This window comes from Columba livia, chromosome 2 (assembly GCF_036013475.1).
Source record: "Columba livia isolate bColLiv1 breed racing homer chromosome 2, bColLiv1.pat.W.v2, whole genome shotgun sequence".
Lineage (NCBI taxonomy): Eukaryota > Metazoa > Chordata > Aves > Columbiformes > Columbidae > Columba > Columba livia.
This window is the reverse complement of record NC_088603.1, coordinates 122,054,603-122,079,548: the sequence shown is the minus strand read 5'-3', so window position 1 is coordinate 122,079,548 and position 24,946 is coordinate 122,054,603. Positions and strand designations below refer to the sequence as shown.

At 39.9% G+C, this 24,946-nt stretch overlaps 1 protein-coding gene across 7 annotated transcripts in view; it reads right to left on the bottom strand.

Annotated features, from left to right (window-relative positions):
* LYN (LYN proto-oncogene, Src family tyrosine kinase) overlaps nucleotides 1-24,611 on the bottom strand; it is a 52,968-nt gene extending 28,357 nt beyond the window's left edge. Inside the window, exons 1-6 of one of the 7 annotated variants that reach the window (XM_065053578.1) lie at nucleotides 24,361-24,611; nucleotides 2,951-3,087; nucleotides 1,918-1,966; nucleotides 1,718-1,823; nucleotides 1,285-1,383; nucleotides 1,072-1,175 (exon numbers count right to left, since the gene is read on the bottom strand). In XM_065053578.1, the coding sequence (XP_064909650.1) occupies nucleotides 1,072-1,175; nucleotides 1,285-1,383; nucleotides 1,718-1,823; nucleotides 1,918-1,966; nucleotides 2,951-3,082 (490 nt within the window). In that variant the 5' untranslated portion in view covers nucleotides 3,083-3,087; nucleotides 24,361-24,611. Of the gene's footprint in view, nucleotides 1-1,071; nucleotides 1,176-1,284; nucleotides 1,384-1,717; nucleotides 1,824-1,917; nucleotides 1,967-2,950; nucleotides 3,088-3,970; nucleotides 3,989-18,995; nucleotides 19,059-24,134; nucleotides 24,253-24,360 lie in introns of those variants that run through there. The other 6 variants (XM_065053573.1, XM_065053572.1, XM_065053574.1 and 3 more) reach the window with 6 other exon arrangements.
* Between the last annotated feature and the right edge of the window lie 335 nt (nucleotides 24,612-24,946).

Below are 24,946 nucleotides of genomic sequence, written 5' to 3'. Positions count from 1 at the left end.
GGAGATGGCTTGAGGCATACAGGAGATAGAGCAGATCGGTTAGACCCAGGAAACCTAAGATCAGCTGGGATTTAAGAGGGGGCAGCGGAACATCTACCCTTCACTACAGAGCTCTCTATTTCTTCTACTTGCACATTTTCAAAGGATTAGAAACCACCTCCCATCTTCTCTCCCCCCATAAATAGATCCAATGATGGAAGGAGATAGAAAGAAATATTTGAGGGGTACATTGCCTTACTCTTAGCAGATTACATTAAATTTAGGAGTGTTACTTTGAGAATTTCATTTAGGAGTCTTAATTTGAGAGCACAGAAACAATGATATGGGCCCATTATAGAGAGCCACCTAATCCAGAATCTGCAGTATTAGAGCCAGAAGAGCTACCATGTGAAGAGGAGATATATGATCTGCTGAAAGGATTCATGCATCTTCCTCAGGAGGATGCAGTGTTAGAGCATGTAGCTGGAATACCCAGCCACACTGCTGTCCAAGTGCAGACACTGGGGCAGAACCTCCTATGCCCTTCTTGAAGTGCCAGGCTTCACTAAGATTTTCAGTACAAAGAGCTCTGTCTACAGCATAAACCCTTATCAGAAAGATTTTCGAGAAAAAAAAAAAAAAAAAACACACTACAGTGCATAAGTTTAAATGCTCATTATGCACTAACTACATTTTAAAACTTGTAGCAATTGATACAGACCCAGTAGTGGAAGACTATAAAATGCAGCATCTACTATTTACAGTGGAAAGTGTCCTTCAATAAAGGAATCACAAATGTTAGGATCAGAAAAGATCTCTTCATTCTTTCCTGCTTCTTGTCAGTATAAATCGCACACACACTTTCCCCACCTCCCCACATCTCAGCTTTAGGTGTTAACCTGTAACTCTTTTCTCTCTTTTCCTGGTGGTATTCTCATCCTTCTCACTCCTACAGAACTGCAGAAAATTCACACAATGGGTGACACTGGGAGTGCTCCACACCCAGTCCCACCTGATGCCAATTTTTGTGAAGGCAGACTGGATATTTTTAACACTGCTATCAATTCCAAAGTAACCCATCTCAAAGCCTACCTTTTAATGTTTCACTTTCTCTGATAAGGAAAGCTCCAGGACTATTTCCAGGAGCCAGGAGTTGTCTTTCGGCATCTTTTCGGGTTATGTCTTTGAAGAACCATCTGAAAAGTATTTCAAAGAGTTAGAACCATTTCTCTCCCCTGCCTACAAAGGATACACCACCAGGGTGAAGAAGAGGTTTGCCACTCTTTAGAGACTGGGAGAACTTACTCCTCTGTTTCTAGGGTGTTCACTTTTGCTACGTAGTTGCTGGGAATGAAGCCTTCCTTCCTCGTTGTGAGAGATTTTGCTCTCCACCATTCTCCCAGCCTGAAAAACAGAAACAACAGTAGTATTCATGGGAAATGAAAATGATAAAGTGTTATTTGGGTTCTACTGTGCTGAGAGCTTTGCCCACACTGGAGAGAGAAGCAGCATCTTTCCTCGAAACTCAAGCCCCTGGCTCCATCAGATGTCTGGTCACTGTTACCAAGGGCAGTTGCCAAGTCCTACCAACAGCTCCACATGCATTTGTGTTTTCACATATGAGGAAGCTCTCTTACCATTAATACACTCATGTTATGAGAAGTATATCGAAAAATTACAAAGGGAATTAGATGAGTCCAAAGATAAACTACAATACAACCCGTACTGACATACTTACTCCTCAATAACTTTCAATTTTTCTCCTTTTTTGAAAGACAAGTCATCTTCATGTATGCCATCATAGGGATACAAAGCAACCACAATGACTCCATGCTCCTCTGGTTCTACAAAGGTGGAAAGCCAAAGGTACATTTGCATTATTTTGCAGGCTCAAAGAGGCAGAGCACACAGCACTAAGATTCCTATGAAAAAACGTACCTTCATTGACAAACCTCTGTCCCGGTAAGAGCTGTGCTTCTGGATTTACCTACAATGAAATTTGTCTTTAATTAAGCAGTTTTAGATCTTTGGAACACTCTTACATTACAATTACATATTTTTCAGTTGCTTTGGTATCATCATCTATGCCTTAAATTAAAATGAAATGCTCCAGCCTTTTTCCTCCATTCTTCAAAAGCAAATTACAACATAAAAATATAATAAGTCCCCACTAGATCTTGAATTGAGCATCTCAGACCTTGGGAAGGCGTGACACAAGCTGTGGAGACGAGGTTCACAGCTTTATGACTTCTGCTGCAGAGGCAGGGCACTTTAACAGGACAGACATTAACATGCAGCTGTCATGCTGAAGAACTACAAGCATGGTTAGGTTGCTAAGATTGTGCCAAGAAAAAAAAAAAAAAGGAATTAAAAAAATAAAAATAATGGTAGTTTGTGATGTGTGTATGTTGAAAAAAGAACACGGTGAGTCCACAGTGTCAGCTGGTGAGAGGGGACAGACAGCCCCCTGCACCATCCACTCCCATCCTCACCTACCCCTGCCACAAGGGCAAGCAGTGAGTAACAGGAAAGTTAACCAGAGCTCATAAAGAATCACCTGTGACTACCTCAGCCTTTTAAAACAGAATATTCAACACCTGGATCCCATAGCTGTTAAAAAAACAACACTGATGCTTTTAAAAACAGTTCTAAGCCGCTTCAGGTTTTCTAAAGTTACCTAACATTCTTCTACAGGTGTAGCTATATCTAGATCAAGTGTTGCCAAGGATTAGTATTTTCATGCAGAAAACTATGACAAACATAAAGTAATTAAGTAACAAACCACCAATTTTCATTTTTCATTTATTTAAGTACTTATTCGTTCAGGGTGAATTGCATAACACAGAAAGTCCAATTGTGGACTAATCATCATTTGAATTGCTTCACTCATGTGCTTTGGACTGAGATTTAAGTTATGCTGGTCATGCTTTGATCTTGCTACTGGAATTCTCCCCTGAGACTATCTACTTACTGGCCTTTGCTGTTTATTGGACGTTGGATCCCTCACATAAATAGTTCGTTCAGTTTTACGTACTGGTTGATTCTTCAAATCTAGCCCATCTCCATGCAGACTCTCTTTCCTTTTTGATTTTATACATCCCATATTTCCTGTTGGAATAAAAAAGGTATTAAACAAAAACATTATGCCATAAACCAAGCTGTTTCCCATGCAATCATCTGGGCTGTGCAGCAAAATCATGCTTCCTTTTCATACACAGTAGTTCACAGGGAGAACAACTGAAGGTTAGGAACACATGCTGAAATCTCTTTTCTGCTGCAAAGGAAAGAAATTACTTCTTGTCTTGATCCACAGACGAAGTAAATATTTCAAAATAGTTATTTACTATTTCATCATTTTCAGATTTATTATCTTTTCTCCCCAACACTCCCCCCTTCAAAACCCCTTACATCTTTCTGATACTTCTGTGAGTCTCAGAACAGATGTAAGAAAAATATAATTACTGTGGTGACAACTTATTTCTGTATGTTTTATAGAAAATCTGCTTTGGAAGATGTAGGAAAAAATTCCAGTCCAAATGATGAGAACTGCAGCTGGAGTTAGAAATGCCCGTATCTCCTAACTTCATTTTGCACATGCCAGTCTAGCAGGGAGCTCAGTTTAATTCAAATCCCCATCTCACATAAAGCTGATGACTTACGCAGTCCCAACTCCATGGCAGATATGCTGCTACTGTGACCTTCAGTAATGAATCTCCTGTTTCAAACAAGCTTGTTAAAGCTGTCTAAAATAGCCCATGTATAGCAGTGATGGTACATCACCACACAAGTGTTTCTTCTTCAATACAGTTTCGAAGGATAATCCTTCTCTCAGGATGTGCATCCATGCTGAATCAGATGAGATACAGCTGTTAGCATCTACATGACTGGAACCTGACTGCTAATCCCATGATATAATTACACAGTACTCCAGTAAGCACATACACAACATTATCTCTATATTCCTCCCTCAGAGGGCAGTAATTATACTTACTCTTCAAAGAATCCACTATGAATGCTTTTCAAACCTCTTCTTCCTTCCTCTCTCCCTCCTTTCAGGTCAGTGCTCTAATGCTAGGTTCACAGACACATTTTCCCTTGCAGGCACACAGTCTCACTCCCCCCTGCCCTAATTAATCTTTAAAGCCAGTTCTCTGAAAAACAATGTAAAGCCTAAAATAAGAGCTCAGTGTGTATACAGGCTCAAGTAAACCAGCACTGCCGAGAACAGAGCTGGGAAGCTAGAGGAGATTGTAACACCCTACACTACATCTCACTTTTACTTTCACCTCTAGGATAGAAAAGGTTAGCAAAGTAAACAGTTGAAGTAGAAGAGCTGTCCACTTGCAGACACAACCGTTTCAGTGAGATGGCACCTTACACACCCTAACCCTGTAGGTAGGAGAATTAGCCTGCTTGGTCTGGGTCCATATTAAGACTTGTACTTCTGTAACAATACTGATAAAAATCATAATCTTAAAACTGACTCTAACAATACACCAAGGCCACAAGCACTCCCACGTGGCAACTCTCAACTTCCCACATCACCTTCATTTAATCTCCCATCCTGCTGTTGAGGAAACGCCACATAATGACAGATGCACTGTCCTATCCACAGGCTAAACACTTCCTTTTGAACGTGAGAGGGAGGTATCTCCTCTCCTTCCCTTTCTACCAACTATCTGTCACCTATTGCCAACAAATCTCGGGTCCAAAAGATTTCAGCAGTTATGCAATGAGCTGTGATACTGGTTTAAAAGTAGCACGAGAACTCATTGCTCCCCTTCTTGTCTTCTCTTGAATGAAAAATAAAAGGAATAATACAGAAAATCAATGGGCACTGACCAGGCATCACCATCCCACAGAGGCAGAGAATACAGTTTCTTCCACTTGTGTGTTAACATTTCAGTGTTCCCAGACTGGTTTGGAGGCATTGAGAGGCACCTTCAGCCAGGATGTCCCCTTAAAAGCAAGTATCTTTAATGCTTAATTTCAGTTTGTGAGAACACCCGTTGGGAGATTTTTCCAAATTCTCAGCTCTGTAGAGCTGGGTTACATACTGGTGGTTTTGAAATACTGAGAAAGATTTTTTAAAAAATTAATTAATTTATTTATAATTGTGGATATATGGATGACTTTTTTTCTGTAGTTAAATGGTTCATAGGAAATTTCTGTACATCCCCAGGCAGGCTGGTGTTCGCACACTCACCACAGACAACAGGAAGCCCAGTGTTTAATTACCTGCTGTATCTGCGAGATCAGGTATTTAGCCACCTAAGTGCTAACCTTTTTGCTCTTGAATAATTCTGCTTCTAGAGAACAAACAGCTAAAGTGGAGGACATAAGGTAATTTGATCTAAGTTGTCAGCCAAAAATCCCCTTCCCTATTGCTGCAAGAAACCTGAAGATATCTTTAGAGACTGCAGCTTGCCCAGTGCCAGTGTAAACTCAAAGAAAAGCATTTTTACTTGGATTTTTTTCTGCAGCTTAAAGCACGTGAACAACTGTAACATAAGCCTGCTGTGAGGTTGTGCTGGTACGCTCAAGGTTAGCATTTGTTCATGACAGTAACAACAATGGATCAGTAACGCCGATGTGCAGGTGCTCTGTAATCCCAGAGAAGTCCAGTTGATGTCATGTGAAATCACACAAATACAGTATGTGAGATAATACATGAGATGGCACCAAAGAAAGAGAAGGTCCTAAGCCCCATCCCAAAGCCTGGATTTTTTTTTTCCCCTCATGGAGATGAAAGCCCATAGTCCTCACAGGACTTAGCTAGGTCTGCGTTAGCCAACAGCCCCAACAGTTGATGCTGAAGACCAGATCTGCTTCAAAGGGGATTTGGGGGATTGTCGCCCCCTTCACTCCAGTATAGCCCCAAGGATGGAACATTCAGTAGGAGCAAGGCCATAGCAAGGGTTTATTTGAAAGTAAGTCCCACACCATATCTTCCTAAAGTAGTTCCATTCTTGCATTCCGAATCTGCACCATAACACGAACTACAGCCCAGCAAGTCGGGGCAACAGCTTTGGGATGTTAATCTAATTAAAAAGCTAAAGTAGATACATCCTGAAACTTTTAGCTTCTTTATAAAACAAACCTCTCAAATCTTGCAAAATAAACACGTGAAACATATGCAATAAAATTTAAAAAAACCCCAGATGTTTAGTACTTAATGTATATCGACATAGGTAAATATATGATAGATAATGTAATATTTAATTTTCTGACCTTATGTTATTTCTAAACAAGTATAGGCAGATAATGGAGACAAAGCATAAACAAAGCTGAAAAATTGTTTTTAAGCACCAGAAACTGGATCAATGAGCACATGTTCTTTCAATGCTGTGAAACAAAAGATTTTTGAACTCTTGAAAAGCCGCAAGACCTTCTATTTCTATACATGTTAAGCCCTCTGTAAAGCTGTGTGCATGAGGTTCTGGACTGCACATTTAAAATTCCCTAAGATCAGTCCTACAACCAAAGCAAGCATAACTGTATTGGTTTCAAAAGCAAGCGACTGCTCAGCTCATCTGCAATGCCAGATGGATTTGTTTCGAGCACAATATTATACATTTTTACTGAAATCTGATCCATGTCTTTCCCAGGGTTTTGAGAATGGTAGCAAACTAAAGATTCATAAGGCCAGCAGGCACTGACGTGTGACTTTCAATAAATACACATTAAATAATGGATTTCAAAAACTGAAATGCTACACAATTATCAAAGTTAACTTCACAAACATTGAACCCATACAAAAAAGAAGCTTTGACATACAAATCGTGCATGCAGTGTACATCTTTATAGAGCAGTCATAAGGAAAATCTGAAGGTGGGAAGTTCATTCAGGCATAAATAAAATATTTCTCTTGGTGTAAAATGTTTATTTGCATAGCTTTCTGTTGCTGTATCACAACGAGCATCAAGAAACTGTTCTGTGCAGATATAGATAGAAAGAGAATGTGGTAAGCAAAGAGAAATCCACAGAGCGCAACATCGTTACAAATGAAACTATGTTACTGTTCGTCAGAGATAAAAATAATTTAGAGAACAGAGGAAAATGCCGTCAGTCCCTACTAGGATGTTTCCCATCCCAACAGCTTTCCAATACAGAAGATACTACTTCTCATCAATGCTCTTTATCTATTGTCCTGTCCACACCTCTAGACATGAAAGATATAATTTAATTAAAAGAACATAGCTGCTTTTATAAACAGATATCTAAAAAAGTATCCGTTTCTCTTTTAACAGAGAACATATTGTATTTCATGGCTAAAAGGTAAAGACTGGTAGGTGAGTTAACATCTGCAGCTTGGTGACAAGAATCTAAGTTCAGGCACCCTTTGAAAAGCCCCAGGAGTATCCATAAGAGCCATCACACAGAGCCTCTGCAGCAGGTTGTTCCACAGACATCAATTTTGATGTCTACAGAGGCATTTGCCTCAAATTTTCCCTCTGAATACCCTATTTTTCCTTGCTACAGCAGCACCTGGGTCATAATTTCAAAACAGCTTATGGGAGGCTAGTGCAACATTTTCCCAGGGTTAAAGGCTGCCGTATGTCTGCAAACACTGTTGCTTTATCTGCCTTTTGCTGTATTTTCCTATATCCCCAGCAAAGCACTGTGTCTAAAGCCACAATACTTCCTACTGCACCCAGCCAAGGTTCATGTGACTGTTACTTGTCCATCCAGCACCAGCAGCATCTGAAGTTTTGTTTCCTCCCAGCACTTACCCTTTGCATCATCTACAAAGCCAATCTCAGTTTTGGTTTTGCTCATGGTCACAACTCTTCTTCCTGTGATTCTGTTATATACAATATTTACGGTGCACATTAGAAACCGTTTCCTAAAAATCCATCTGACATGTCTGGGTGTTTCTTGATCAAAGTCATCTCTTCGAGAAAATGATTCTCAAATCCGCACAGATTTTTCAACAGTTTAGAGTGGCTTCATTTTAATCTTTGCAGAAAATGTGAACATTAATAAAACAACTAAAATAGATTATACTTTGTTTTTTTCCGACGGTAAAGTAACTTTAAAAAGAATTAGAACTACAACATTGAGTATACAAGCAACTCTATCAAATAAATATCTGTTGTTCAAAAGGCCAGCAATCATGCATATAAACACCAATTCTGTGGGTGTCTTAGGCTTTTAACAGATATATACATACATATTTTAACAGATAAGTAAATAAAATGAATTTGTATTCAATTACAATGTTTATAAGCAGTAAACTCTTCATTTAAGCCACAAAATTTCTAATGCATACATATAAAAGCTGTTCCTTAGGAGAACAAATAAGAGAGAGACAGTATATTAAGAAGTTTAAAGAAAAAAATCAAGACCTCAAAGTTATTGAGTCTTGAATGCTGCTCTATATTTAAGCTTCTGAATCAAATAACCGGAAGCAATTGTTTACACCTAGACATAAAAAAACCCACAACAACTGTTTTTAAACCTGGAGCTGTAAAGCAGCTTAAAGAGCAGAGAGACAAATAATTTTATTTTTAAACACCTCTTTCAAAAATTGAACAGAATATCTTTTTCTTCCTCTGTTTTAGACATTCCATTCTGACCTTTTAATGCCAGTTGGTTTGCCACTACTTCACAAGTTATAAAACCAGTGGTAACACAGTGATGCCTTCATCAATCTCCTGAATAATCAAGAATGTGAGACTTCTCTATGTTAGCCTCAAGGTCAAGGCAGACGTGTTTTGAAAACCAATCAAACTCAGAGTTATCAACTCAGATCTAATGCTGCTGGGGAAGAAGAATCATAAGCCCATTCTGCCCAAAGACACAGACACCAGCTTTCTCAGTGCCATCATCCAACTTTCTAGAGCACTTCAATCAAATGCTCAAGTTTTCCATTCCATGGAAAAAATCTTATATTTAAGGAAATAATTTATCTTAACCTTTATTGCTGAATTCCCTTCTATGTTGATCTGCTCCCACACCACCAGTGTCTGAGCACTGCAATGATCTTCTACACCTTTGTTATTGGGACTATGAGGAAGAACATCTCTGACGGGCCTGGGAAACCTCGGTTCATTTCTGACCAATTGCCACATGGTGCAGAAAGGCAAAGCAACCTCCAAGGAACACTGAGGAGTTTAATAAGAGGTGTAGGGCTCAGCAAAGCCTCATCTGTGCTGCTCTGTACATATTTCTGCAGTGCCAGTGAAGATGTGCTATTAGACTGGAGTGAGAATAAGAGTGACAAAAATAAGTTATCTGTGATTGGGAGTAAAGTGAAAGAATTAAATTGGGGAGCAACTAAGCAGAATTGGGTTCCTATTTATTTTTTGCCTTAAAAATGATCAGTTTTGATTTTGTTCTTATACCTGCAATTCATTGCATATATTAAAAAAATATAAAAAATATATACATATAATATAATATCTGTAATATAATATTTTATATATACATACACATTTAAATTTTACTGCAGGTCCTGACTGCCTGGTAACTTCCATAGAACTAGACTCTTGCAAACACAGAAATCCTGGGTCAGCTTTCATCTTGGGCTTGTTTCACTTCCTACATCTTGTTTTTGTGCTGGTGACCAAGCAGAGGAACTTAAGCAGTTTGTTCTTCTCTTGCCTTTCTGCTGAAATGGTTATGTATGCCTCAGTCACTCCTTTACTCATGTATTTTAATCTCTTTTTTATTTAGCTCATTTCTATAGGTCCAGATTACATCATCTCTATGTGTCCCAAACTGAATTTATCCCTTACACGATACACATGTACATGGGCATATTTATATATCTCCATAGGCACAAATCACCATATGCTCCCAGGAATGCATATAGAAAGGGGCATGGATAGCCTACATCTACTCAGCATTTAACTATGACAGACTTGCCCAGTCTAGACTCCCATTGTTCCTGTGATGTGAGAAGCAGTACTCCAGCTGACAGCATTTTTTAAAAAAGGAGAAAAACTGGGGAATTCTTGACTGCTTCAATCCATTTTTTTTGGGAAAAGATGAGACAAAGCTAAAATAATATTTTGATGTACATATCTATAGAACAGCCAAAGAGATACAAGTTAATCCCCAGTGTAACCATTAAACCCCAAATATTAGTGTAGTGGAAAGGCATGGAACAAGCACGTTGCTGTGAGATTTCCTCAAACTTCTTCTCATTTAAGTCAAACCCTCAAATTTTCCAAGGATGCACTTCTATCACAGCAAGATAAGAGAACTATCTAGTTTATCACCCACCATTAAGTGCACAGGACTAAAAACTACTTTCTGAGAAAGGCAGACCTGTTCTGAGCAGCTCAGTCACATCGTCCAAGCTCAGAAGTGAGGTCACCATGCTCCATTTTAGATAAATTAACGAGTAGTGGTGGGGAAGAACAAAACATTTTTGCTGAAAGGTTTCAGAATCTCACTTTACTTGGCTTAGAAGCTGTCTCATAGTTCCCAGTCTTAAGCATGTTTTTGGGACAATAACGGCATTTAGCCCTTCATCCTCTCAGGCAACTAGGAAGAAGTCACGTCTCTTGCAGCCTATTTTCTAGGCTTTAAAGACCAAGCCCTCTCAGTCTTTTCCATTTCTACTGGTTATCCTAGGAGCCCTTCTCCACATCTGTTTCAGTTTGAACTCATCCCTCTTAAGGGTAGGAGGCTGGAGTTGGTCAAGTGTTCCAAGATGACTTCCAGCAATGCCTTGTAGTGAATGGTATTAATATTTCTTCCATCTACAGAAATATGTTGCCTGCCCAATAAATTCCAGCAAACAATTTACCATTTTCACACTTCCATCACACTAGCTTTTTCAATCATATTGTGATCCATTAAGACATCCAAGTTTGTCTCATTTTTCATAATGGCAAACTGTTGTCATAGCAGACTTTCATATCTCCACTGGGATGACCTTACACCTTAATATTAATTTTCTCCCCATTTTTTTGCCACTTCATTCTTTCTGTGTGATAGTCTCAGCTGCCTGTGTGTTTCTAATGCCACCAATACCACAAGGGGACTGCTATTTTTTAATTGCAAATGAAAGTATTAAAAAAGAAAGTCTCAATGTAATGCTAATGTACCATTAGCCAACAGAGAGTGGCCTTGCCAAGAGTTTGGGGAAGTGCAGCAGACAGGCACCACCACCCCCTTCAGCTTCTTTCACAGTTCCTTCCTTAGCAACTGCAATCAAGACAAATTCTACTTTGTCCATACTATCTCAGATTTTTTTTTATGATTTTTTTTTCTATATCAGTTACAGAAAGTATCACCCTATCACCTTCATGCTCTCCAACACCTGCATTCCTACTACAGTTGCAAATTCATCATGTTTCTACTTCTTCTGCAACATTCAGTTTTAAGTCCTGCAGCAGTATTTCTGCTCCTCCTCTTCAGAGTCCAGATTTCTGACCATAGCACACAAATATCTCAGTCTGAACAAACCAATTTGCGTTTCAGAAACCTTTCTTGAACTCATTACCAAGCTGACTACTGTTCTCACTGACATTCTTGACATCCATTCTTCCAGCCTTTGCTCTCCGGTTTTCCTTTCCCACATTGGTCTGGCATATTGAAATCAGGGGTAGGACTCTGCAATATTCATAACTCAAGTCCACTTGAATCATAGAATCATTTTGGTTGGAAGAGACCCTCAAGATCATTGAGTCCAACCATAACCTAACTCTATCACTAAACCATTACCTAACTCTAGCACTAAACTCTAGCACTAAACCACATCCCTAATTTAGACATTTTTAAAATCAAAATTCAAATTAGAACAAGGGAAAAAAGGTGTGCTGCTATCTGACTAGTGGAAGAGGACTGTGTATCACATCATACATCCCAAAATAAGAACATGAAGCTTCTGGTGAGATAAAATACTTGGAGTTGCTATATTGATACTGTATTGACGCATTTCTGGGAAAGGCAGACCCATTCTGAGCAGTACAATTGCATCATACAAGGAAGAACCTTTTCTCCTATACCAACCCCCCCTCTTTTTTTTTTTAAGTCACTAGACCAGGCATTTTAGCTATGCAAGAGCCATCATTGATTAACACATTGCTATACTAAATGGAAAAAAGTGACTTAAGTTATCACATCTCAAACTTCCAAGTATTAAGTGATCCAATACAGTTATACAGATATCAGATGTGGTCAAGTGAGGTTTGAGGATCATGTACTTCCCTCCACAGCCTTTGAAACACGAATGGTTTGGTAAAAGTAAATATATCAGTTCAGGTAAACAGTTTTCTATATTCAAATTATACTGATCTGCAGTCCAACCTTTGTCTGTCTTGCCTTTAAGTCTCTAGGGAGAGGATAAGTTTATTCAACGATCAGCTAAATGACACACGATCTTTGTTGGAATTCATAAATGATCATATAATATATATAATAAATATCATTATAGTTGATTACATGAAACTTAGTTCTAACAGGGGTGGGGGGCCTTGGCCAAGCAAGAAGCATCTTCTATTTTTATATAAATTCACCACATTTTTGCCTAGATTTTTTAAAAGCTTGTTTTCATGCAGGAATTTTGGCAGTGGTAAAAAAATAAAAAAAGTAAATCAAGAAAAAGCACTGAAAATAACGAATGTTGTGGTAGTACAATAATGTTATAATCTTTGTAAAAGGTTGAAAATAAAATTCTGAAACACAACATCACATTGAAATGAAGTGGAATATAATTTATACAAACTACTGACTCTTTTCCTTGCTTATCCAATTTAAGCAAAACACCAAAACACAAGAAAATTAATCCACACAAGATTGTAATTTTGTTAACATTGCATAATAGTCTTTATATATTATGAAAATGTTCCAGATTCATGTAGTCAGTATTTTTGGCACTGATTTAAAACCAACTCTTACATTAAGCTAACATCTGTTTTCTGACCTTACAACACTTGCTTCATTTTATTACAATCATTTGCCTCAACTGCATCCTCCAGAATTTTGAATCAATATCAAACAATAAATTAATTCACTTTGCCAGCCCTCAGGCAACAGCATCTTCCATTTCCTCAACATTTTTCCACTGCACTATATCTTTTGAAGATAGGGGAAAAGGTCAAATAGCATCTTAATTTGTCATAACAGAATACTTCTGTCAAATTCTTCAAAAGGATCATATGAAATGGTACAGAGAAAAACTGTACCAACATACTAACCACCTTAAAGGGAAGGTTTCCAAAATACTTCACAGACTTAAAAGCATCATGCAAACTATGAGCTAAAATGTCATTTTCTTTACTAGCAAAAAACTTCAGTAATGACACACAGCAGCTCCATATAGCCGAATCTCCTTTTCCTGATGAAAATTTGGTCAAATGACTACACTGAAGAGGATTAACATTTTTCCTACATATCAAGAAATGTCCTACTCCAGCTAGCAAGACACAAGAACTCTGTCTACATGTATCTATGAGTTGCATACATTTTTTTCAGCTCTACATTGATGACTTTGGCAATAATGGCAGCCTCCTAAAGCTTCAGCAGCCTAAGACTTGCCCTGAGCTTTACAGATGTCTGTGTCTATCAATAGTATAAGGATCCTTCTCCCCTCCCTTTTTAGTGACTAGAGCAATCACTGTAGCATAGGAAAATTAGGAACTACCCATAAAAGCAACCAGGTTTTGAAGTGAGGTCCAAGGGCAGCCCAAATGTGGTCATCCTCATAACAAGTGATGCGACAGAAGGGCAGAAGGACAAGCTTTGCACAATTTCGTTGGAGAACACAGGTCTGGGACCTACCCTTTATCACTCCCAAACTGCGCTTACCCAGCTCCTCACTCTCCCCTCCTCCTTCCCACACACACAGCCTCCCAAAACCAAGGCGCAGCTCAGAGGCATACAACAAGGGTTTCTACGTCAGTCCAAAATGCCTAGCTCATACACACAGTGGTTTTACTTAGGTGGTGTTGATTTCAACATATCCATCAATGTATTTGACGCAAAAGCACAGACACACAAACAAACTACACTGAGTACAAGTGGACCTCCAGGAGCTACTCTGCAGTACCCTAAATGTCTACATTTACTACATGATACATGAAAGAGAAACGGAAGTTGGCCTCTCCCTATTCCATTGAGCTTCAGAAGACAACACGGGACAGAGTGAGCAGCTTACTAACATTTGATGAGTTTGGGGAAAATTAACATGACTCTATCATCTTCGCAGGGCTGTAGCCCAACTAGCTCTTCAACTGAAATTTGCTACTCTGTCCACCCTGTCTAGAAGGTGTACAGGAAGGTATATTTGCAGGTAGCAGCCAATGCTTGAAACTTTCATTTCATTCTAGTAAAGCAGCCTAATACTCAGCTTCCATATACCCAGACAAATGTATTGACAGGACATTTGTTAGAGAGAATCATTAACAGCTACTATGAGTAAGGGGAAAAGATTGTTATTTATGAATGTGGCCTTCAACTAGTTAAAGATGTTGTTGGCAATAAAGAGTCTTTTGAAGATGTGATCTCTTGCTTTGTAATTCAAACCCATTGCTATACTGTAAACAAAACTAAGAGATAATGAAATTATGACAACATGTCAATGAAAACATGATTGAAGACAGCAAATTCACAGCCAACAAGCCCTGATGAAGGTTTTGAGGGTGGCCTAATAGAAAGTATACCACTTCTCCTTTGGTTTTATCTTCTGCTTCCAAGGTGTTTAATAAAAAGGGGAAAGACGGGAACAGAGCATTAGTGTATATTAGGTTTTGTTCTCTCAAATTCAGGTAACCATATCCTCAAGGAATAAATAAATTATTATAAACCTTACCCGCTTTATGCATTCTACAATCTGCTTTCAACATGCATTCAGACAGTTATGACTAAATTAGTGCAGAATGACTTCTGTGTTAAGGAATCTTAACTGTACTAGCCTGGTCATTACTTTGAACTATAGTGCAATTACCATCCTGCTCCATTGGTCACAAAGCTTCTTTGTTTGCTGTCACCTCCACGTTTAGATGCTGACACGTACTCTTGACCAAACTTGCAACTTAAACTTAGCATTCTTGTTATAATAGCATCACACAATGCCTTGGTCACCTGTCTAAAGCACTGAATTTCACAAAAGAAAGAGATATTTCTTTTCACCCTCTTCAAATGCCAGTATTTATAGTTCAATTGCAAAAAAACCCCATTACTTCTCCACCAGACTGTTTTGTGTTTCATTAGCATTACCTATACCCAGAGGAACCCTCTCAAACACAGGCCATTGTACTGGGGTATGTAATATGGATTTAAGAATGAACTCCAAGCTCAGATGAAAATGTGGGGTTAAATCATTCACACTGATGTGGGCTAACACTGAGTCCAGTTCCTCCTGGAAGTGTGCAATTCTTGGGCAAGTTTTCTCAAGTTGCAAGAGGAAGTTGCAAGAGCTCTCTAAAAAAAATAATAATATAATAATAATAAAAAAAATCACACAGTGTCAAATCTGGTGCCAGTAAATTACGTTAGCAGAAATGAAGTTTTGTGCTATTTCATCTTTACAGGGATAGTAGAAGAACATTCAGCACTAACTGCGCAAGTGTTCGCGTGAGGAACCACCTCTTCTTGCTCTCACTGTTGTAAGCAGAACCTCCCTTAACTTCAGGGGTGTAAGACTGTACTCCAGGTTCTAGCATTTCACAGAGGTCTATTTATAACTCGTTTACTTTACTTAATTTTAACTCTCTGTTAATTGTATTTCTTTGAGGGCATGAATCTAAACCAGGCATGTTCCAGGTGATTTCTTGCCCAGCTTGGTAAACTGTTCTAAGCAACTGTTGCTATGTGGGATACATATGCGTGCACAAAAGGATGTTGACTGAACCAACATGCTGCAAGTATGATCAATAGAGCTAAAAGAGCTATATCATAAGCAATTTTTTGAATCTAAAGACAGAAGCACCTTTAACTTGAGCCTTGTGAAACTACATGCTCACACTGGGGTAACAGTGAGTGTAAAAGGAAATACGTCATTGAATGAACATGGACCAAGAATTCACTCCAGGTTCTAAGCATGCTTTTCACATTTGATGCACACATAAGCATGAATAATAAGTTTCTCAATAGTTAATAAAAATTTGAAATATTTTACATTCTTTCCATTTTCAGAGAGGAGTGAGAGTGGGAATCTGGAGACTGTCTTTTGAGGAAGGGTTGTCAATCACTGATGTGATGGTTCACTTGATTCTTCCTGCTTCAAACATTCTAAGGAAGAACTGGAGACCTTGGATTTTAAACATATGTATGTCTTTGCAGATGATCTTTCTCAAAGGCAAGAATGAACACAGAGTTCCCCAAATCACCAGGACAGCAGCTATGCAAGAATATTAACCTGATTAAAGTTCTGTTATTAATATATTTGAGATAAGTCATTCTACACTAAATAGAAGTTCTGAGTGGAGGACTGACTTGAAGAAGCAGGTTGCATTTGCTCAATATGTTAATTTATTTCACTTTCAGAAACTGATGAATGCTTCAATGGCTTCTACTATTTTGACTTTGGCTTGGCGTTTATTTTCTCCCTCTAAAAACAACCAGTACTTCTGTAGTCACGACATATCATTACTGGATTGCACAGCATTTAGTGTTATTTCTAGTCCTGCTTAATGGTCAAGAGCCTTGCAATTGACATCAGATGAAGAACTAGTATTTAAAACAGTAGACAGTTCCACGGAACCAGCTTCTGGTCCTGAAAGTGATGGCACAAAACTTGCAGGAGCTCTACAGACTTTGAGAGACTCAGGCCAGGATTTTCTAAACAAAGTGCAAGACATGGACTTTAATAAGTAGGACAGCATGTGTGATAATTTTGGCAGATTCAGACTCATGGTAAACTGAGACCAGAATTATTTTCATGTTCAGACTGTAGACTGCAAGAATTTTATAGCACTCTTCTTATGACCATACTGGCTGCTCATTAAAGTTTATAGTCTTTGTAACTTCAAATATCAAATACATAACTCATAGGCAGGAGATGTGCGATTATACTGTACCCAACAAAAACATCTTAGACTGTACACAAGCCCCATTGTTTAGATGTGACTTTAGCACTCAAGTCCCATGCAGTTACATTTACTAAGGAAGAAGTAAGAATACATCAGTGTTCATGATGGTTACCTGAGTTTGTTTCAGAAGAACTGTAATGAGTTCACAATTAACTTACATTTGAATTCCATAGAATTAAGCATTGTGCAAAGAAGATGCTTTGAAAACCAGTAAGACACAAACCGTATAAGAAAAGGTAGGACACAAGTCAGAATTGGAGTTGATGCTGAGAAATAAATTAACAGGGAAGACTGCAGAAGCAGAGAGATAAAAGGAGAAAAAACAAATAAGAATGCAAAGGATGATAACTAATGGAGTAGAGACAATTACAGTCCCTAAGAAAGCACATAATCTGTGCTGTATGACAAGACATAGAACATGTAATAAACATAATACAGTCACATCACTGAAACTATATTCTCTGCTCAAAGGAGAAAGTACTTTCCGGCGTCACATGATTTCAAGCATCTTGATATTTTTGCTTATGTTGCAGGAGCAAGGAAAAAGACTTTTCACCCATCTAAACCCGGCAGGAGAAGACTACCATCGTACATAGTCAAATACATCACAGAAGAGAACACTGTTCTGATCTCTTATTGAAATAAGCTATTCAAATGCTGAATTTTGCATTTTCTGACACTTGTATCGAATGCCTTCAGACTTGCTCAAATGCTCCATTGAGAGCAGAAACACCTCACCTGAAACACCTTTTTCCCACTCGTTCACTCCACCAGCCAGATCTCTCTTCTGCTGGTGCCGGCTCTGCTGAAGTGGGTTCTTCAAACGTGCACTGCCTTCTCAAAGCTATATTTCTTAAGTTTCACTTTCCATGGGGACAGACCATATGGGACATGTCAACACCAAGGAGCACAGCACAGGAACCCTGGAAGACGAGCTGTTGCCTTAATATCACACCCCCACAATACTACAATTCTTCTTCATAGGCCAGCACACTTGCCAATAAATCCACACTCTGCTTCCTGGAACCAGGTGGACTTAAAAGAAGGGTCAATGCTGGCTGAAAAACCTCTTACATGTGCCACTACACAGCACAGAAAAACCTTCTGCATACAATGGAAATGAAACTTGACCAGAGAATGTTGAAGCAACACCACAGAATGGCAGACAAAGGGGTAGGAGAAAATACAAGCTGAACACCTTCTACATAGAAACTAACCTGTTTCAAGTCAGGTTGAGGTCACCATTTTGAATTACATGTGGTAAACAGTACTAGTTAGCTATGAAGACAGATCACATGTACATGTAACACATGGTCTAGATAGAAGATTTCTGCTGGCTATCTACAGAAGTACAAAGCTGTTCTTTAAGAAGGCACAGGCTTCTTAAAACACTGTGAAGACCATGTCAGTACTGCCAGCTTGGCGCTCCATTGGACTTCACGCGTCTTCAAGAGGCTGGAGATACATATTTCTGAGCGCATATTCCCTGATAAGGTAGCACAAGTAGATTACAAATGATGATTAGATTATGAAACGTGCTGAGACTTATTTTGCTGGAAAAGGAAAAATAAAAGTTGCTACACAGAAATCTAAATAAACAGCTTATACCATTGACAGTTCTGAACACAAAACTGCAGAGAAAGAATCAACAGAATGATTTTCAGAAAATAAAAGAATGATGGGAGAAGAAGAAAGGAAGCAGCGATAAGAAGGGAATACTGCTACAGCAGGATCACGACTGAAATATGGCTTTTCCCAGGAAGTTAGGGAGAAAAAGCGCCAAATAAACGGCACATTATTCCTAATGAAGACACTTGAAGCAGTGTGGCTCTAAGAGTTTTTCAGACACACTGGTAAGCATCATGGCAGAGGGATGGGAACTGCTACCAAGGAAATTTAGTGGGAGATTTTCAGAAGAGGCAAGCTCTTCTGGTGAGGTCCAGTGGTAGCACTGCTGTCCACCGCCTGCCTAGCAGAAATCATCAATCAGGCTGCCTACATCTCAAGGGAAATGGACTTAGCATTCACCTCAGTATGGTCTGGTGCTTCTCCACTGGTGCCAGGACAGCTGCTCCAGTCTCTCTCACAGACAGTGCAAGTACAGTTGGAAATCAGTGAAAGAGCAAAGCGCTCACAAAATAGAAAAAGGAAGACAAAGTGCCATGCCAGCAATACAGCAGGAGAGTTGCTTAAAAGGCAAGTTCTCCTACACCCTTCACAAGCTGCAATGTTTCCCTCTTGCCTTTGCACAGTTTAGCAGATCTTTTGCAATGGTAGGTCTATAGTTACAAAAATGTACTTTGAATCCTATTTGCATGCTCTGCTATGCCATAACGGCACATTCAAATGACTCATGCAGTATAGTTTGAACAGGTTGAACCCAGAACATCCAACATAGGATTTCCTCTTTCTCCTGCCCATCCCCTTCCTGTGTGTTTACCAAAAACTTTCATTTCCTCAGTGGTGCTGACACCAGCTCTGGCTATCATTTAACCCTATTCTGCAGTTCTTGTCTGCTCCCACCTGAACCACAGCTACCCTAGAGCATTCAACACATTTTAGAAATCCCATCAAGACATATAGTAAGGCTGGGGTTGCCCTGGAGTAAACAATTTTCTGTCCACTGAACCTAATGAATGTAAGCCTCATGATGCTGGCAAGGGATACTTGAGCAGGCAATTTCAATAAATGCAATAGATGCAGTACTATCCATATGTTTTCCTACTCAGTTGATACTACCAGGAACTATTTTCTTAGTCTTAATAGAGTAAAACTTGGTCAGAGGTGAAACCTAATGGTACATTATCATTACGCAGGAATTCATTAAAACATACTCTTTACCTTTTAATAATAATTTTAAGTCCCTAGTACAGTAATACACTGAAAGAACAAAACCTGCTTAGCAGTTAAACATCCTCCTGCACTAATTCCCGTAGTACCCCATTGTTTCAGTTTATGTCCAAGAAAAGGCTTGAATACGATTTCATCAAAAAGTTGATCAAACTGGTTTGTACACACCTATCTGCAGAAACCAATGAAGGAAACATGAAAAGCAAAGTGACACATTATAGATGCCACATCAGAAAGCCCACTTAACAGACTACGTTTTTGTTGATGAACTTCCTGAAATGGCTTTCTGTTAACCTAACAAAGGAGTAGTTAAGAACACATCCCAGAGGGAATTAATTCCCTCCAAACTTGTATCATGACCAGTCTTTCAGTAGACCCCTAAAATAAACCGCAGAAAATGCCATTCCAGAAGAGTAGCTGCATCCCATACCTCAACCCCTGTGGTGAGCTATCACATTTTCCAGTTTCAGATTGCACAATTTGCTATCACAGGTACTTTCAATAAACGGTTTAGTCACAAGAATGTGCACAGTAAAAAGCAGGCCTTTGCAAATTAAATTAGCAAATTCTATGACACATCAACCACAGTTTAGACAGGAAGAAGTAGCCTCATGCTACATGCAGAAGAGACCACAAGGAAGAAGAGCACATTGTTCAGACTGTTTATCATTTGAGTCTTTTGAACTGAAGAAGTAAGATAGTATGCTGCACAAACACAGGAACCAATCGTAGATACTTAAGATGCCAGCACTTTGAAAAAGACAATGCTGACCTAAGGGATACCAAATATTGGCCTGAATGCTGCTAGTCCACCCTTTTTCCTCCAGAGAAATGAGATCTATCCATTCCCTTCTTCATCTTTCCCTGGTCTCCTTCTCCTTCTCTCCCCAGCAAAGTGCTACTGTCAAAATATAGGCTATCTTCTGACATTCAACTGACAAAAATAACTAATCTATTTACCTCTATAAGTAGTTCCTTAAGGCACACAACCAATACAAGTATCTCACAAATATTTGGAGGAAATGCTTCCAAAACAAGATTAATTCTGCCTTTGCATTTTCCACATTCTCAGGAAAGATGCCGAACACAACCATGACTGATTCAGCCTCGGAAATTACAGCATTTAATGACAATGTCAACAGGAAACGTATTTGAATCAGGCAAAAATAAATATGACAGCACAGACCTTTCCATCCTCCCCTGAAGGACAATTAAGTTTAAACTAGGAACAGTCCCACTAAGGACAGTTACATTGTATTTGCTTTTTATTAGTAGAAGCTGATGTCTTTGAAGAAGGTACCATGACTGTTTACAGTATGGCAGTCTCCTTCTCCTTGTATGCTTCACTAAAGACTGTTTTCATACTAATGTAATTTTACATTTTTATCTGCATAGTCTCCTGTGGCACAGCTCAGCAAGTCTGGAAGCCTTTTTCTCTAGAGCATCTCTTGCACTCCTACACTCTCATGAAATAGGAGAAACAAATAAATGGGTGGAACAGGAAATAGGAATACAATCAGCAGGAGAAAAAACCTAATTCTCTGCTGGGCAGCTGGTTCTTCTACAGGATGAAGTTGTTCTTCTTAGAGATAGAAGTGCTCTAGGGGTAAAATAACAATAAATACTACTTAACAGAGTCATGTGGTTTGGTGCAACTACTTACACAACTGGCTCTGTAGCTTTAGAAGGAAGTATCACCTTTTGCACACAAAGCTCACACAGCACTCAGGGTCCCTGGCCAAGCTGTTCTCTTCCCATCCCTTGCATTAGTACGTGACAGCTCACACCCTTTGGAGACCACTGGTGCTGGAGAAATACACCTCTGTGTATAACCATGGTTCTAGAGCAGAGTGCTAGGAGTCCTAGTCTACACCTAATGCTCACCCTATGCTTCTAACTATCTACCTACCTACCTATTCCTCATCTTCTTGTATTGTGTTATTTCAGTATTGCAAAGGGCTTCCTGAATGTCAAAAGTAAAACTGGCTCTAAAGTTCCCTGGACACAAGAAATAAAGTCATTCAATCACTCAGAATATGCAGATATAGGAGGAAAGACCTCACCCCTTCCCAGATCACCTAGCCCTTTGAGGAAAATAAAAACTGGTTCATGGTCAACACATTTCCATCCGAAAACCCCAAAGATGCCCGTTAAGATTCTAAATAACACACAAAGTACTGATAGGAAAACATCTCCCTTTTGTGACAGAAATTGATTAAACACTGCAGTTCTTAAACTTTCCTGAGTAGCTAAAGCAAGATCAAATGCTGGTCTCTAATGTGCAGCATAAGAAGTGCCAGATGTAATGTTTCTGGTCTTGTGAGTCACCTCACTGAAGATCAGCTACTAAGTTGAGCCAGGAGGACCCCAGACCTTTCTCATTGCCCCTTTTAGAAACTGCTTGCCACTACACTTGCTGTTCTGTGATGCCTTACAAGAGCCAACAAGGGCATAGGAAGATAACTCCAATTACGCAGATAAAAAGGGGGGGGGGAAAGTATTGTGAAAGAGTTACTTATAAGTACTTACATGGTGATAAATACACGCAAGAAAGAATTTCACATTTCTGGAAACCCTCTTGAAAGGGTAACATTAAAAACCGGAACATTAAACATCTTAAATGGGCTTTAACTTGTATGTGAAAGTTTCATAATTCATTGCATTGTCAGAAAAAGTCATTGTGCAACTCCATTGGTTAAGGAACTTAAAAGGAAAGGTCTAAGCCTTACCTTGTCCTCTGTGTACTTATATAGGAAAAAAACCCTTATTTACTCAAAAATTACAGGAGAAAAGTAGAATAACTTCAAGTCAGTCAGCTATTGTACAAAGCTGATAATTCTACACCATTACAGTTAAAAAAATATATCTCAACAGCACAAAATTAAAATAGATCTTTATGTTATTAAATTAAGAATTATTTTCTAACTAGTCTGTAGCTCACAAAGCTGAAATGGAGAAAGAAAGCTCTCAGAAGAGATCAAACAGAATGAGACATCTATTGATTTCAGAGTTCACGAATTTTAATCCTTGTCCAAGATCTCATAATGTCTGATTAGCAATATCTAACTGACTTCTAGCCTGTTGCTACTTTTTCAGAGAAAACGATTTGATTTTTTCTTATCCATACTTTCAGTGCTGTTGATGGTACCTATTATAAAGATAAAAAGTCCTAATATGTACTACTCTGCATTAAATACTGGGTTGGAAACAATTCTCACAAACAGAATTTCACTATCCCTTCAGTAAAACTGAGCTACATTTTCCAAGCATAGCTTTGCAATTTCCCAACAAAATGTACATTTTTTTTTTCTTTTTTAAACTCCTCTTTAGTGATACTACAATGGATGCAGACTCATCCACCTGGCACGCGTACTCTACAGATACTTGCAACTAACATACTAACATTAAGTTTTCTAAATTACAGAAGTCTTCCGGATACTTTATGGGATCAAGATTTTAAAAAAAAAAAGTAATTTCCAATTTGTATCACAGTGAGCTAAAGTAGGTTACCATTGGTCAAACTGTTTCTTCTTTTCAAAGGTGGGAATGAAAGGCAAGAGATGGGATACTGATTTGGGGTTTCAGATGAAACAATGCAATAAGAACTCAACTTTTGTGCTCCCTATGTATATCCATAGTAACACGACCTGGCTAAACAAGTCATGTTACTGTCTTTGGTCTTCAGTGCCAACAGGAGGGAGTGAAGCAGCAAGATGAGTTCTTGCAAACCCGTTTGCTACAAACACATGAAAGATGCCATTTCAACAGAAACTCTTAACAGCTTTACTGAAGGTATAGCATCAACTACAGAGATCTAGCTTGACTTTTAGATCCTAAATTAAAACTGGAAGGAGAACCTCTTCCCCCACCCTGACCATTCCTTAGGCATACAGTACCATTATAACAGTAACCAGCAAGAAACACCATGCACCAAACATTACAATATAATTTTCTCATCTTTCTTTTAAGCTAAAGTACATTTGAATGTAACAGAGAAAGCGGCTTTAACTTGGAAGAGGCTCCAGGAATTTTTTTCCTAGAAAAAAAGCAGCATAAGAAGCAACACCCAGAGGACACATTGTCTCTCCTCAGTCAAGGCTCTTGCCTTGGCTTGAAACACCGACTGCAGACTTTGATCAGCTAATTTTACACGCTTTCCGGCACGGAACAGCCAGGGGCACCCGAGCTCTCAAGATCACAGCAGAAGCCGGGCAAAGCGGCAAGAAGTGAATCACGCTTTTGAGAATGATTATTTAACAAAAAAAAAAAAAAAAAAAAAAAAAGCCCTATTTCCTTTGAGACCCCATCCAGTCCTACCGGGAAGGTCAGGCGGCAGCGGCACCTCCTCCGGGAGGCAGAAGCGAAGGCAAGCCGCCCGGAAAGCACCTTGTCCCCACCCTGCCGTGCCAGGGAGGGGGCACTGCGGCGGCTTGGCCGGGCATCCCCCCGCCCCTGCTCTCTGCACCCCCGTGGGAGAAGCCGGGGCTACTTCCCCAGCCGCCGGCCGCTGCCGCCCGGCGGGGTGACGGGCGAAGGCACTTACTTTCCCGGTGCGAAAGTTGCGCGGCAGCGAGTGAACTCCACGGTGACCGGCGGGGCGGCGAGCGGGCTGTCCCGGGGGCGGCGGGGCTGGTCCGGGCCGGCTGTGCGTGCGGGGCGCGGCGTTGCTGCCCCGCCGGCCGGGAGAGGGGGGCAGCCGGCGGGGGAAGCTCGCAGGGCCGGCGGCGGTTGGCTCGCAGCCGCTCGGCTTTACTTCCTGGTGCCGGCTTCGATTTGCATGCGGGGCTGCGCGGGGAGAGCGGGGCGAGAGAGGGAAAAGGCTGGTGGCCGCGGGGAGCGGGCGGCTCCTGCCACCGGCCCCGGAGGGGAGGCGCAGCTCCGCGGGCTGAACGACGGGAGGGCTGAGCGGAGGGAGGCTGGGACGGGGACGCGGTGGGGCAGGAGCTGTGCAAGGGGTGTAGGGGCTCTGCTTGTGCCGGGCTGCGGCAGGGCAGGCAGCGCTGCTGCCGTCAAGGAGTGAGTGCCCCTGTGCCCCGGAGCAAACTTCATGCGGCCGACTAGTCCCCGTTAAAAGTGACAACTGAATAAACCAGCCTTAGTCCGAGAGGTAAAACAGAAAAGGTTGTCTT